General features: G+C 37.4%; 1 protein-coding gene across 9 annotated transcripts in view; it reads left to right on the top strand.

Moving 5' to 3' along the window:
* Positions 1 to 14,921, top strand: part of ABCA1 (ATP-binding cassette A1) — a 380,643-nt gene that overhangs the window by 160,464 nt on the left and 205,258 nt on the right. For all 9 annotated transcript variants that reach the window (XM_089432768.1, XM_089432767.1, XM_089432762.1 and 6 more), the window contains one exon: positions 14,788 to 14,886. In XM_089432768.1, the coding sequence (XP_089288894.1) occupies positions 14,788 to 14,886 (99 nt within the window). The remainder of the gene's footprint in view (positions 1 to 14,787; positions 14,887 to 14,921) is intronic.

The following is a 14,921-nucleotide window of genomic DNA, read 5'->3' as shown; positions in this document are numbered from 1 at the left end:
CCAGTGGTTGCACTGTTCCTCCTTGGCACTGCGCTGCCTCTATGATCCTTCACTGTCTTCTCTGAAACATATTCATTGGAATTGGAAATCACTTCCTTCTAGTACTACCTCTGATCCTCACTGTTTGATGACTTGTTCGAATTCCTTAGCCAACCCTGACCTAGGAGTATCGAACTGACTGATCAACTCTCTGTGTATTTCTAAATGAACCCCAAGCCTCCTCCTTATACTTTTCTCGTTGAGACTTCGATGGTCGAGATTAAGTTTCTAATCAATGACTAAGATTAAAACTTGACGTGATCCACTTTCTAGAACATTCTCACCCATATTTTGATTAATACCCATTAATACTTTAATGGTCCTAAGTTTAGACTTAGGAACCCCATTAAAAATATTAACTATTTTAATAAAATACAATCCGGGTGGAATTTCACCAAACGGTTTTTGGGTTCTTTAGAACTCATTTGCCTTAGCCTCTCCAGCAATTTTCATGGCTAGAGCACATCTAATGCTATTATGCTACAAAAAAATAACACAGTGATGTCTGATGGTTGGACAAATAGGAAGGGTAGGACCCTTCTAAATTTCTTGGTACATTGTCCTAAAGGTACCATGTTTATTAAATCAATGGATGCATCAACACATATAAAAGATGCAACAATGATATGTTAGTTGTTAGATGGGTTCATCCTGAGAGATCGATGTGTAGAATGTGGTGCAAGTCATAACAGATAATGCAACAAATTATGTGTCTGCCGGCAGGGTGCTTATGGTGAGGCACTGCACATTGTTTTGGACTCCGTGTGCAACACATTGTATCGATTTGCTGCTTGAGGATATGGGGAACTCTCCTTCATCAAGGAGGTGATTGATATGGCTAGGAGCGTCCCCAAGTTTATTTATAACCATGCGTTTGTTCTTAGCCTCATGAGGAGATACATTAGAAACAAGGAGTTGCGGCGTCCTGCATTCATACGTTTTGCCTCTAACTTTATTACTTTTCAGTCTTTTCTTCGATGCCAGTTTGAGTTGAAGCAAATGTTTGTTTCTGATGAGTGGTGTGATTGTAGATACGACAAGAGACAGGACAGGAGAGCCGTTGCAAAAATGGTGTACACTGACACATTTTGACAAGGGGTAGAAGAAGTCTGCTCAGTTAGTGAACCTATAGTAAAGATTATGCTATTGGTAAATGGGGACAAGCTTGCAATGGCTTATTTGTATGAGGCCACAGATAGGGCCAAGGAGGCCATTTGTTTTTATTATGTAGACAAGGGTTTTGCTGGGCTTGATAGAGATACGATGTTATGGGATGTGATTGATAGTAGGTGGACAGGGATGCTTCACCGACTCGTTCATGCAGCAACACTCTTCCTCAACCCCGCATTTTCATACAAATGCACCTTTGATTTTGATGGCAAGGTGATGGAAGGGCTCCATTCCAGTATTCAGAGGATGGTACTTGATCTTGAGCTTCGTAGCAAAATCAATCGCGAGATATAGTTTTATCGGGATTGTGTTGGCCTTTTTGGCTTTGATGATGCTATTAGGGAAATGACCATCTTCATGCCACGTAAGTAACAAGTCATCATTCATTAGAATATTCAATTTAGAATTTACTTATTTATAATTCTAGATTTTTATTATGTAACTTTTATTTGAAAGTTTAATTACGTATTAAGTTTTTGACCTTTTTATTTCTTTATTTTTATGTAGATATTTGGTGGTGAAGCTATGGTGGAAGGGCACCAAATTTGCAGAAATTTGCCATAAGAATCCCAAGTCAAACATGTAGCTCTTCAAGGTGTGAGCGCAATTGGAGTGTATTTGAGAAAATACACTCAAAAAAGTGCAACAGGTATAACTTTGAGCTTTAGCCTTCAATTGAGCAATTACATTTATTGTAATTTTTAATTTTTAATTAATGAACCTCAAGTGTCAAGAGTCAAGACTCATTAGTTTTTTTGACACTCTTACAGGTTGGAGTTCTCACGCTTCAATAATTTACTGTATGTGCATTACAATATCCAATTTCGAGTGAAGCAAATAGAAGAACCAATGGATCCAGATGCAATTTCCTTAGACAATATTGATGTATTGTCTCAGTGGAAGGTGGAGTCTGAGGTACCCATCTTGGAGGAGTCACCTTCATAGTTAGAGCTAGAGTATCCATTAGAACAGGGGCAATAAGAGGAGGACGACTTAGGAGAGGAGCAACACGAGGAGGAGGAGCAAGAGGAAGAGGAGGAGGAGGAGACTGTGGGAGTATCAACATCAACATCATCTGCTATAGATATAGGAGAGCACAACACCACACCTAGCACTCATTATTTGACATTAGGTGTAGGGGTAGGGCCTTCTACTGCTAGGGGTAGGCCTGGCAAACAACCCATCATGTTTTCCCGTAAAAGGGGGAGAAGGCACTGATTTCAGATAGATAGCTGCTAGTTTTATTTGTTTTGCTACATATAACTCATGACAATGAGATACTTTTATATATGTGATGTTATTTTGTATTGGTTCTCCACATTTGAGTCCTTGATTGGACAATTATCAGGGATCAACATGTTTTGGTATCGCCTTTGGTATACCATTTTTATTTTACATCATATATATCAGTGCTTTCTTCATATTTATGTGCCAATGTGTTTATTTCATGTTGTTATTGCTTTATATGTTTAAAAATCTGAAAAAAATGAATATATTATGCATTTTTTATGCTTGCCGATATTTGCGATAGTTTTGTCGATATTACCAATAAGACGTTTTCTGGACCTCACCAATATTTTGATGATACCGATATTTTCAACGCTGTTGTATTGTACTATTGTAAAGTAGAATATACTAAAAAATATTTTTGGTTTTCCTGATTTGGGTTTTTGGTGTAAAATATTCGTTTTAATGTGTGTGTGTGTGTGCACACTGTTGCATCTTTTCTATTTTCTTTTTACTAATAATATGTTTGCAACAATTAAATGTACAATGTTAAAACTAGTTTTGGCTTCAAGGGGATGCTTTTGTGTCTAATGGGTTTGGCTTGAGCCTATGGTAGTCCGTATTACAGTGGGAGATCTATGGAATCGATTCTTGTGGTGAAAGGAAAGGGCAAACATTTCAATGATAAAGATTGAGAAATTTAATCGACAAAGCTTTGAGTTGTGGAAGCTCAAAATGGAATATCTGTTGGTGACAATGATCAATGGATTGCTGTGGATCCGGGTTTTGCACCAATGGGGATGCCCACCCATCTATTTATTTCAAAAGTTCATCATATATTTTCTTTGGAAAACCCCCCTTGTGTTAGAGGAGAGTTAGCCCCAAGTGCAAGAGGGTGTTTTTGTGCTAACAATGCTGAACTCCTCTTGGTTCCTTAAGTTTGCACTTGTGTTTTAGGGTTTTACCATTTAAGTTGCAGGTTTGGTAGGTAATAGGATGTCCATTATATTTCTTGTAGTACTTCATTGCCTATGGTCAAAATTTTCGGAGGGCATCATCTCTTCAACCCCACTTCCTACCATTGGATTGAACATTATGATGTTATCTTAGATGAACCTTTTCCTCATGGTTTGCCAAGATCTATTTCTCATTTGTTGTTAGTGATGGTTATGTGCATGGCTCCATGGTGCATGTCTCTTCTCCTCTTGTTGGGTCACTTGTTGATGATTCCTAGTTAGTTGTAGTTGACTTCTCCTCATCTCCATTTGATGTTGGTCCACCTATATGTGCTCCTCTAAATACTCCCTCAATAGTTTTGGGACAATTTGCCATGTACCCTCCTTTCTGTGGTTGTTCTCTCTCTTGGATGTATATTCTAGTCATTTGTTTTTGGATGAAGTGACCACCACCCCAAATGTGTTGTGTAATGATGCTTTTTCATATGGTGATAGTTGGTTTTGTGATGATAGTTTCAACTTGGATCTGTAGTTGTTGGAAGACTATTTTGACGACAATGATCCTAGTCATCCATTGTTCTTGACCATATTCTCAATAGGACTTGTAATTCTTCATAAATAAATCAATACAATAAATATGATGTCTTTGAATTTATGAGCTCATAGTTGTCATCTGTTTAGAGAGAAGGGGGTTTCTCGAAGTACTTCCATGAGCCCTTGCTGTGGAAGGGTAATCATTTGGTTGGCAAAAATAATTAGCCGCATTTATTTGGGAAAATATGCGCTGTAAGTCCATTCAACAATACAAAGAAGAAGCTTTTGTATGAAGAAAAATGATTTTTTTCAGAAATTTTCCTAGACAAAACTGAGATTGAATGAGAAGTACTAACTTCTTTTGAAAAAGTTGTATTGCACTACCTCTTGTTGCGGAGCAAGGGAAGGAGGGTGTTGGCCTTGTAGGTGAGTTAAAACCCTTGGAAACATTAGGAAAAAATGGTAAAAAAATGCTAGTTTCATAGTCACAAAAAAGCATTATGTGATGCCATTAGCCAAAAATATTTAAACAAGTTTTAAATTAAGTGATATTGACATCCTTTTTGAATTCATATTGAGATTCACAAAAGATTGTGATAGAATTGAATAAAAACAACACAAAAATAAGTTTTGCAATAAAGAGGAAAATAAACCGTTGCTAGGGTAGCACAACTCTTTAAGAGAAATCGGCTAGTAGGGGCATAACACAAGAGAGAAAAACCCAATAAGTGCGCTAAAGAGAAAAAGGAAGCCAAACACAAGAAAAAGTACAACAATTAATTATGACCTTGGGAAAATAACTTTAGTTAATAATGAATGAATCACTTGAATGCAAATTCAAATAGGAGTGGGTGTATAAATACCCAACTCAAAGGTAGGGCACTTTTCCCAATATGGCTTTGAGCATACTTGTAGATTGTTGTCGTTAGCCAAGCTTTTATATATAATAATGATACAATATAAGGACAACCATGGTTGAAAGATAAATTTACACCCTTATTTTAAGTAATGTTGGGGTATAGAGGTACTTTAATGTGTTGCAAAGTTAAACTTTTGTTTATTGTGTTAGGATAAAGTGAGTCCTTGTTATGCTTGAAATGTATGAATACACCTTTTCCACTTGCTATTGATGTCCTCAATTTTTTGTAGTCTTCATAATTTTAGAAGCATGGGTCTACTAGAGTTCGATTAGTCTTCAACAAAGAGAGTACAAATCATCCTCCTTCATCACAAAACTAGGCGCAAGCAGATTGCCCCCTAGCCCGTCATCCTTGTAGAGTTTGGTGCTTGTCCCTTTCGACTTGATATAATGTTTGGTCTTGTCTTGCTCTTGCACTGCATTCAAAGTTTTATTGATACAACAAAGGGAGGAGATCAATACCCCTACTTGGCATATCGCTTACGAGAATCCATTGCATCCATTAGTTCTCTAGTTCATTCTTAGTGATCGTATGCTAGGGCTTCAAATCTCCTAGCGTCTGTTGGCAGTTCAATGGATTGATTCCCTATGCTTAGATACTCTCTTGATGCATTGAGCCACCTCCTACCTATACTACATGAGATGAACATGATCATCAAAGATGACTTCTATAGGTATTTTTTGTAGGTTACCTGAATAAACCCTCCTGGTGGGTTGTGTCTAAAGATGGTCTTCTATGATGATCATTTCATTGTTATGAGGGATGAACTCATTATGCGTCCCCATTATACACTTCGCCATTGGATGCACAAGCTTTGGATCGCCTTGTGCTAGTTTAGAGTTGGATCTCGCAGCCTATGGGTTGAGGTTAATCACTAGATTAGTTGATTGGACGAAATCTATCAATTTTTCCATCTCTATGAGGTGGAGATTGAGGAGCGCTTCATTTTCCATAGCTCGATTTACTGTGAGATGCAAGGATGGTTCAATTGCCTGTTCCAAAAGTTACAAATGCCTAGCAATTGCTTTAATCTCCCATTCAAAAATGCTTGGCCTTATACATGCATGAGGCCCTCTGTCTCAACTCTTTTATTCTCTAGCTACATTCACTCTTTGTAGTGGCTTTCACTCATCAGATTACTTGCTTTTTTACGATGCTCCCAAATAAGGGCAGCAAACTAAAGGGACAAAGATGTCTCTAGATCAAGGAAGACATGGATCTCTATTCCGACAATATAGTTTCCATATGATATCTTCCACACTATAATGACGGGCCCTTCCTTCCAGTCAGTTGCATGCTATACTGCATGGGGACCTGTCCCCACCAAAAATCATGACGTTTCCTTTGTTCGAACAATCCGGGTACCTTGGAACTCATTGGAAATGTCCCCAATTGGCCAAGGACGCCATCAAGGACTTGGGGACTTTAAGGCCATTCCTGGGTTGTCCCTCGAAAAAATGGGGAATTTGAGGGGACATCCCAAACTTCCCTCGATAAATCGGGGACTTTTGGATGTCCCTCGATAAATCAGAGACGCTTGGATGTCCCTGGATATAATGCACATTTAACATTTAAAAAAATGAAATTAAAAAAAAAAATAAAAACGAAAATCTAAATAAAAAATGAAAAAACTAAGCTAAATGCTAAACCCTATCTGCATACTTACCAAATCTAATTTCTAAATAATACAAAATTCAAACTTATTGTATATCACATAGCATACTCTAGATGACGACGAAATTACACAGCGAACCACTGAACAAGGTTACAGTCGAGAAGGCTGAATAACAAACACGTCGAACAATGAACAAGGCTTCTAGGTGACGACGATTCACGATGATTCCCAAGGCTTCACGGTGATGACAATTCACAATGATTCGCAAGGCTTCACAATGATGACAATTCACAATGATTCTCAAGGCTTCACAGTGACGGCAGGTGAAAGTCACAAGTGAAACTCCGCACTAAATTGTTACAATATAATGCTTAAATATAATAAAAATATGCTGAAGCCCGAGATATTACAGTCTTTTTGGGTTTTTAATCAAAGATTCTTGCTTGGAGCTCCCGCTAAACTTGGAGCAACATTTCGTTTGTTGGTTGTCAAAGTAAGTTTAAAGTTTAAAATTCTATTTTTAACCAGTTGTATAGTCTGAGATTTTTAATTATATTTTTTTCTTTAAATTTTAAAAATTTAAAGCAAATCTATTGCATTTTAAAAAATTGAAATGACATTTTCTTTTAATTTAAGACCTCACCTCTAAAAACAAATCAAATGGACAACAATACTTCAATAATTGCTCAACCTAAGGGTGAAACATTAGCAGGGGCAACAAAAATTTTTGTTTTAATCAACACAAAGAAACCCTTGCTTCAATGTGTCAAAAAAATCACGAAGAATAAGAAGAAAAACAATGGTGGTTCAAAGGGTTGGGTATACAACCTTTGTGGTCATAATTTTAAGGGCAACTACTCTAGGGTTTGCCATCATCTTTTGACTATTCCTAGAGATGGAGTAAAGGCATGCACTTTGTCCATTGGAAAAGATAATTTTAACTTACTAAACTTCCCATGGTTGCCACAGGTGGCATTGTAGAGATGGAGGACAACCTTATTGTCTTCAAAAAACCAAAAATTTTAATCACAAAAGAAGAGTATTCTCAAAGAGAAATCAATGAAATAGATTCAACTGATGTATTTGGGGGTTCTGGTTCTAGTAAATCTAGATCAGGTGAAAAAGGCAGAGCTGTTGTGGCAGAGTGGTTCAATGTGCAATACAAGAATGAGGCAGAGGATGTTGTGGTCGAATTATGCTTTGCCAATGGAATATCATTTAATGCCACCCGTTCCCCTTACTACAAAGAGATGATGAAGAAAGTTATTGTAGTTGGTCCATCATTTCAACCCCCTAGTTACAATAAATTGAGGACAACATTGTTAGATAGAGGGGTCACAAAGATGCAGGGGGTGATGGAAGGCCTTAAAAAATCATGGGTTGAATATGGGTGTTCAATCATCATGGATGGTTGGACAAATATTCAACAAAGGCCTTTGTTGAACATCATTATCACCTCTCCAATTGGACCATATTTATTAAGGACAATTGATTGTACCAGAAAGATGAAGGATGCAACCTTTCAGTATGAGGTATTAAATGATGCAATTGAGGAGATTGGTCCTACAATCGTAGTTCAAGTTATCATAGATCCTGCACCAATTTGTAGATCTGCAGGGTTGATGATTCAAAGTAGGTACATGACTCCTTATTGTGGGTTGATTTAAATAATGCACTCAAAGACATTGGTAAAATTTCTTGGATCACCCGCATTATTTTGGATGCAAGAGAGGTGCAAATGTTCATTTGCAACCACCATGCCTCTCTAGCTATTTATAGAATTTATGTAAAAAAGGAGTTCTTGAAACCAACAAATACAAGGTATGCCACCTACTATATCCTTCTTGATCGTATGCTAGAGGTGCAACATGCCCTAAAGGCCACTGTTATAAGTTCTGAGTGGTCTGCATGGGGGGAATCTAAATAAATTAGGGAAAGAAAGGTAGTTGGTGTTGAATGATGATTGGTGGGTTGATGTGAAATACATTATCTCTTTCACCCAGAGTTGCGGGGGAGCGCTCCCCCCCCTCGAACCCGCTCCCAATCCGCGCTCCAGGCGGGAGCAGCTTGGGAGCACACTCTCGATAAAAAAATTTCCGCTCCTTGCCAAATCGGGAGCGAGTTGGGGAGCATCGCTCCTGTCGCTCTTGGAGCGAAAATTAAAGCTCGGGAGTGATCAGGGAGCAATCTCTCTCGAGCTTTTAATTTTCGCTCCGGGAGCGATTCGCGCGAAAAAATTTCCGCGGACGCGAAAAAAATTTCATTTTTTTTTTTTTTGTTTTAAAACGACTTGGGGGGCAAAAAATTTTTCATTGTGACTTGAATGAGTTGAGGAGAACAAAGAAGATTGAGCAAAGGAGCGAGGAGAAGCAAGGAGCGAGCGCCGAGGAGTAAGGAGAAAGCCTGCAAAGAGGTTAGTAACTTAGTAATTTAGTATTTTAAACCTTAGTTAGGTAGTAATTTAGTTTAGTTTAGTTTATTTAGTAAAAAAATCATGAATCTAAATAAAATTAATAAATAAAATTAATTTTCTCATTCTTATTCCCATTCCCATTCTCATTAAATTTTGCAGATTCAAAAGTCTACAAATATCAAACATCATGGACCTGGTTATATTTCTTGGCATTTTCCACTTCTTGGTCCATTTTCTGGTTATTATGGTGTTGGAGAGTAGGAAACAGAGGGGCCAAAATGAAGAGGGGGATGTGGATTTGATGAAAACCCTGGTGAGGAGGAGCTGGAGGAGGGTGAACATGACTCCAAAAAAACTAAACAAGACCAAACCCCATTGTGGAAATATGTTAACAGGCCTGAAGCAGGGAGAGGAGGTGGAACCACTAAATTTCATTGCTCCATTGCAACAATAATTACACAGGTTCATACACCCATGCCAAAAAACACCTCTGCAAGAAAAGGCCATGGGATGGAGATAAACAAATAGGAATCAAAACTTGTGTAGCTGTGTCAGCAGCAGATAGAGCCAAATACATAAGGGAAGAGGAGGAAGCCCAATACAAATATAAAAAGTCAAGGGGTTTCTTTGAACCAAGCTCACAATCACAAGCACAAAGAACTCCTTTAGCATCCTCCCAAGGCAGTGGATATGGAGGCACAGGGTCACCAACTTTAAGGCATAGAACCATATCATATTTCCTTGATGAGGGGTGTAGGAATGATGTGGATTCAAAGGTTTACATGTTTCTCTATGCATGTGGGATACCATTCAATGTTCTTCGCTCACCTTATTGGCACGAAATGGTTTCTACCATAAATGATGCCCCTAAAGGATACAAGAGCCTTGGGTATGACAAGGCAAGAACCGTTGGACTTGATCATGAAAAAGCAAAAATATCACATTCTTTGAATAGAATGACAAGTTCTTGGACTGACCATGGGATGTCCATTGTATCTGATGGATGGACAAATGTAAAAGGCAAGCCATTGATAAGTGTTCTTGCTGTGTCTGTTAGTGGTGCCATCTTTCTAACTGCATATGATTACTCAGACAAGTTCAAGACCGCCATCAACATTGCAGAAGCATTACTTGAAACAATTGACCGTATTGGGCCATACAATGTCATCCAAGTCATCACTGATAATGCTCCTAATTGTAAGGCAGCGGGAGCAATTATTGAGGATAAATACCTCAACATATTTTGGTCTAGATGTTTGGTTCACACATTGAACCTTCTAATGCATGATGTTGTCAAGAACAAAAATGCACAATACAAATGGATTGGTGATTTGTACAAGAAAGGCAAACAAATGATAAAATTTATTACAAATCATAGCAATACCCATGGCCTTTTCCGCAGTCACTCAAGATTGGAGTTGTTGAAGATTGCGAAGACTAGATTTGGTAGCTATTACCTCACCTTCAGGTGCCTTTTGAAGGTAAGAGAGTCATTGGCTAGCATGGTATCAAGTCCACATTGGCAGGTATTAAAGGAAAGGGCTACAAATGCAGCGGATAGGCGAGGTTTTAAACTGGTGGAGGAGGCCGCTCTTGATGGTCAGTTTTGGTCAAGTGTGAGGCAAGTATTGGATTTCACCAAGCCCATTTATCACATGATTCGGTTTGCAGATACAGATAAACCAGTGATTGGCGAGGTGTATGAGCAGATGGATACCATGTTGGGGCAAATAAAAGATATTGTTCATAACAGAGATCTCGACTTGTACAAACTTATTCACGATTTTGTGTGTGTACGGTGGAATAAAATTAATCTTCCACTACATTGCTTGGCGTATATCCTTATGCCAAAATACTACTCTACATCTTGGTTGGGCCAACCTGCTCCAGGGGGTGGGATTAGGACCAAACCCCATTTAGATGCAGAGGTAACTAGAGGATATTTGGAAGCATTAGAAAAGTTGATACCTGACAGGGAGGAATGTGTAGTTGTGCGCTTTTATATAGGCAAATACTTCAGTGGCACTAGTTTGTTTGGTAACTTCCATGCAATGGAAGACACGGACAGATTCGATTCTCTCACATGGTGGGAAACATATGGCGGCCAGGGACTTTTGCCAAAATTGGCAAAAAAAGTTCTATCACAGGCTGTAAATACTTCTTCTGCAGAGAGGTGTTGGAGCACCTACAACTTCATACATAATGTGAAAAGAAACAGACTCAATGAAAACCGGGCAGAAAGCTTGGTTTATGTGCACTACAACTTGAGGTTGTTGAGTCATTACTGTGATCGGGCTTATGAGGATCCCACATATAAAATTTGGGACGACAACCTAGAGGATGACAATTTGGAGGATGGCACTATACATCTTGAAGAACTGGAAGAGGAACTTATAAGGGATGAAGATGTAGTAGCTGCAACAGCCATGCCACCTCCACCATCCAGTAGCAGTGCTCGAGTTCTGAGTCTTGTTCCTTTGCTGTCGCCACCTCCATCTACACCCTCACGTGGAGGGCATGTGCCTTCTAGTTCTGGTCGTTGGTCTGTGCAGGAGACTCCTAGAAGACCACCACGACCTGCTTATACAGGAGACTCTCGTGGCAAGGGCCACATGTAGATTTACAGTTTACTTGTCTTTTCTAGTTTCTATTAGTTTTCATAACTGTTGAGTCTTGAGTCCTTGTCTTTTGACTCTTGAATCTTTCAGATCATAATGATATTTTTTGTAAACAATATATGACTGTGACAATGAAAGTTTGAAGTTTGAAGTTGGCAATTATAACTCATTGGTAATGATTGTGAATTATGAATATGATGCTTCGTGAAAGACTAAAGTTGTTTCATTTCATTTCATTATTCATGTTTCATTTTATAACATTCCATTTCATGTTAACAGTTAGAAGTTAGCACTTAGAAATATCTAAGATATTATTTCTTGTAATGGTTAAACTTAGCTTACAAGTACAACTTTGGTGATCAATGATGATAAATGTTATATATTGAATTTTCAATTTTGAAAGCTTGAAGTTGAAACTTTAAGATTGAATTTGATGAATCATGATTCACGAGACTCAATATGTTGCAGTTGTAATATGTATGTTACTAACTTGTGGACATGGTTGATGAAGATTATAACTTCTAGATGATTGATGTGATATGGTTCAATGATCAATCTATGTTTTTTTATGTTTTTTATATCTAATTCATCATTCTACATGTTTTTGTTGACATATATGTATCAAAAACTAAAAAATATAAAAATTATATATATTTTTAAAAAATCGCTCTCGGATTCGCTCCCAAACCGGGAGCTTCTGAAAATGTCGCTCTCGCTCCCGTTTTCGCTCCCGCTCCCCGCTTTCGCTCCCACTCCCAAGTAACATTGCTTTCACCGCTCCAATAGTGGTGCTAATCAGTTATGTAGATTTAGATTCCCCTTGCCTTGGAGAAATATATGAGTCTATTAATAACATGATTGAAAGATCAAGTCCATAATACGTCAAAGGGAGCCCTCTTTGGGGTTATTTAATGAACTCCAAAAGTTGATAGAAAAGAGATGGAACAGGTTAAACACAACTCTTCATATGGCCGCTTATGCACTTAATCCAAAGTGGTATGTGGAGAGGGAAGACAGAGTTTCACCAATAGATGACCTTGAAGTGAAACAAGGCTTTATTGATGCCATAGAAAAGATGTATACACCAGAGCAAGCAACCATATTTCGATAACAATTTTTTTATTTTTCTTTGCTCAGTAGCCCCACTTTCTCTAAAGCTGCAAAGGAAGATTTGTTGGGTATGGCACAAAGAAGTCCCAGTGGATGGTGGAGGATGTATGGGGACAATGCACCAGAAATACACACTCTTGCTATGCATTTACTATCTCAGGTTGCTAGTTCTTTAGCTGTAGAAAGTACTTGGTCTACATTTAATTTTATCCACTCTATTAAGAGGAATAGGCTTACCTCTAAAAGAGCATAGAAACTAGTTTATGTGCACAACAATCTTTGCCTTCTTACAAGGAAGAAGCCAAAGTATTTATAGGGACTTGTAACACAGTGGGATGTAGATCTTGAGGATGCTTCACAGATTGATGATGATGATGATGATGGGCCATCTATCTATGCATGATTGGTTAATGTACCTTTAGATGACATTGAGCTGTAGTTGCAAAGCATTGATGATGATGGGAGAGAAGATATTGAGGCTCAAGCATTTTCAGATAGGCTTGATGCATAAGATATGAATTTCTGAGTAGCTTCAGCCTTCATGCCACTATGGATATTGACTCATACTTTTTTGTTGTCTTGAGACATTTTGATTTTTCCATTTGGTACCTACACTAGTGACTATGTATTAATTTGCCATTTTGGACTATAGTCTATAATTTATAAATTTATAATCCATGGTTTCCTAGACTTTTAATTTGGTATTTATAATTCAATTTAGTTGTTTTCGCTGTTTTTTAAATTTTGAAATGATTCATCATCCATCATAGAATGATTATGTAGACAGTAGTAGATTTTTGGCTGTAACAGACTAATAGTACTTCTTAAGTTCTTGACAATGGGGAATGATGACGAGATTTGTTTTTGTGATGTGTAATGATAACGAGATTTGTTTTTGTGATGTGCAATGATGATTATATATTATTAGTATTAGTATTTTATTTTGTAATTTGAATTTCAAAATTAGTAATAGTTCTAATTTCTATATTTTAATTTATCATTCTGATTCATGTTTATGTTGAATTACTAAGTTTTAATTTTTAATAAATATAAAAATTAGTTGACACACTTGCCGTCCCCAACCTGCCACCCCCTGAAAATCTGGTGGTGTGCTCTACGTCCCAGAAACTCGTCCCCCTGTACCCCCCATCCCCCCGTCCCCACATCTAGTGCAACATAGGTTGTACATCATACATTGAGCTCCTTACTTGATTCTCCTTCGAGATACACATCTATTTTGAGTTTTCTTTGTTTGAACTTGGATATTAGGGGAGATGGATCCAATGGACCATGATTGCTTCTTATCGTTGGTAGCATGGGCTATAGAGCCACTCATATGTACATTTGTCTCCTAGACTGCTTTTCCATTCTTTGGAGTTGGCCTTTTAGGTTGTAGAGTAGATTACTATTTTATTTTACTTCATGTTTCTTGCTCTTGTATAGGAGCAGCTTTAGCGCTCCCGCATTGTGTATGCATCTCCTGAAACAGTCTGATTGACCCTACTTTAGTGGTCATTTGTTGGACATTAATACATTTATCTTTCCTTGTCTTATCGAGGTTAAAAAATGTTCAATTCTAATAATCCCCTTTATCAAATGGTGCAACCATAACCATGAAACAATTAATTGAAATTATAACAACTAAGATACTATTGTTTTCTTTAATCTTAGAATTTTCCCTTACTGTATTGTTGTGACTAGTGATTTATGTTGGAGTAGTAATATCCTATGGTTAAAATACATGTTTTGCATATTGTTCTAATAAATTATTAAATCCTAGTAGTTAACCATTTTCAGAAATGTTAGGTTGGCTTTTTATTTAGAGATTTTTTTGTGTGTTTGAGTTGTTGAAGTATATTGGAGTGCTTTTACTTGTAGTGTTTACATTCCTACATTCTTTGGATTGGCATGCTTTTTGTTTTGTTTTTAGGGGTATTATACTTTTTTCTTTTGCCTTGTATATTTTTCTTGCAAATTAAATTGAATTAGAAAATTGTTTTGTGTTGATGAAGAAAGAAAGAGGACATAGAAAATAGTGTTATAGGACCCACAAAAAGATTATCACATAAGAAAAATGTATCATTCATAATTTCATAGTGATTTCTCTTTTTGTCATTTCTTGTTAATATTTACTATAATGATGGTTTTTTGTTATGTAAATGTTTACATTTGCTTGCTGCACTAGATGGACTTATGTGACAAAATGAACTCAAATGTGAGATCATTATCTGGAGGAATGAGGAGGAAGTTGTCCTTGGCAATTGCTCTTATAGGCAATAGTAAGGTAAGTCCCTGTTCGCTATGAAGAATATTGAAATT

Source organism: Pinus tabuliformis, chromosome 5_1 (genome assembly GCF_031772625.1).
Source record: "Pinus tabuliformis cultivar Carrire ecotype Pingquan chromosome 5_1, CPIR1, whole genome shotgun sequence".
In the NCBI taxonomy this organism is placed as follows: domain Eukaryota; kingdom Viridiplantae; phylum Streptophyta; class Pinopsida; order Pinales; family Pinaceae; genus Pinus; species Pinus tabuliformis.
The sequence above is the reverse complement of the archived record's forward strand: the minus strand, read 5'-3'. Positions and strand labels throughout refer to the sequence as shown.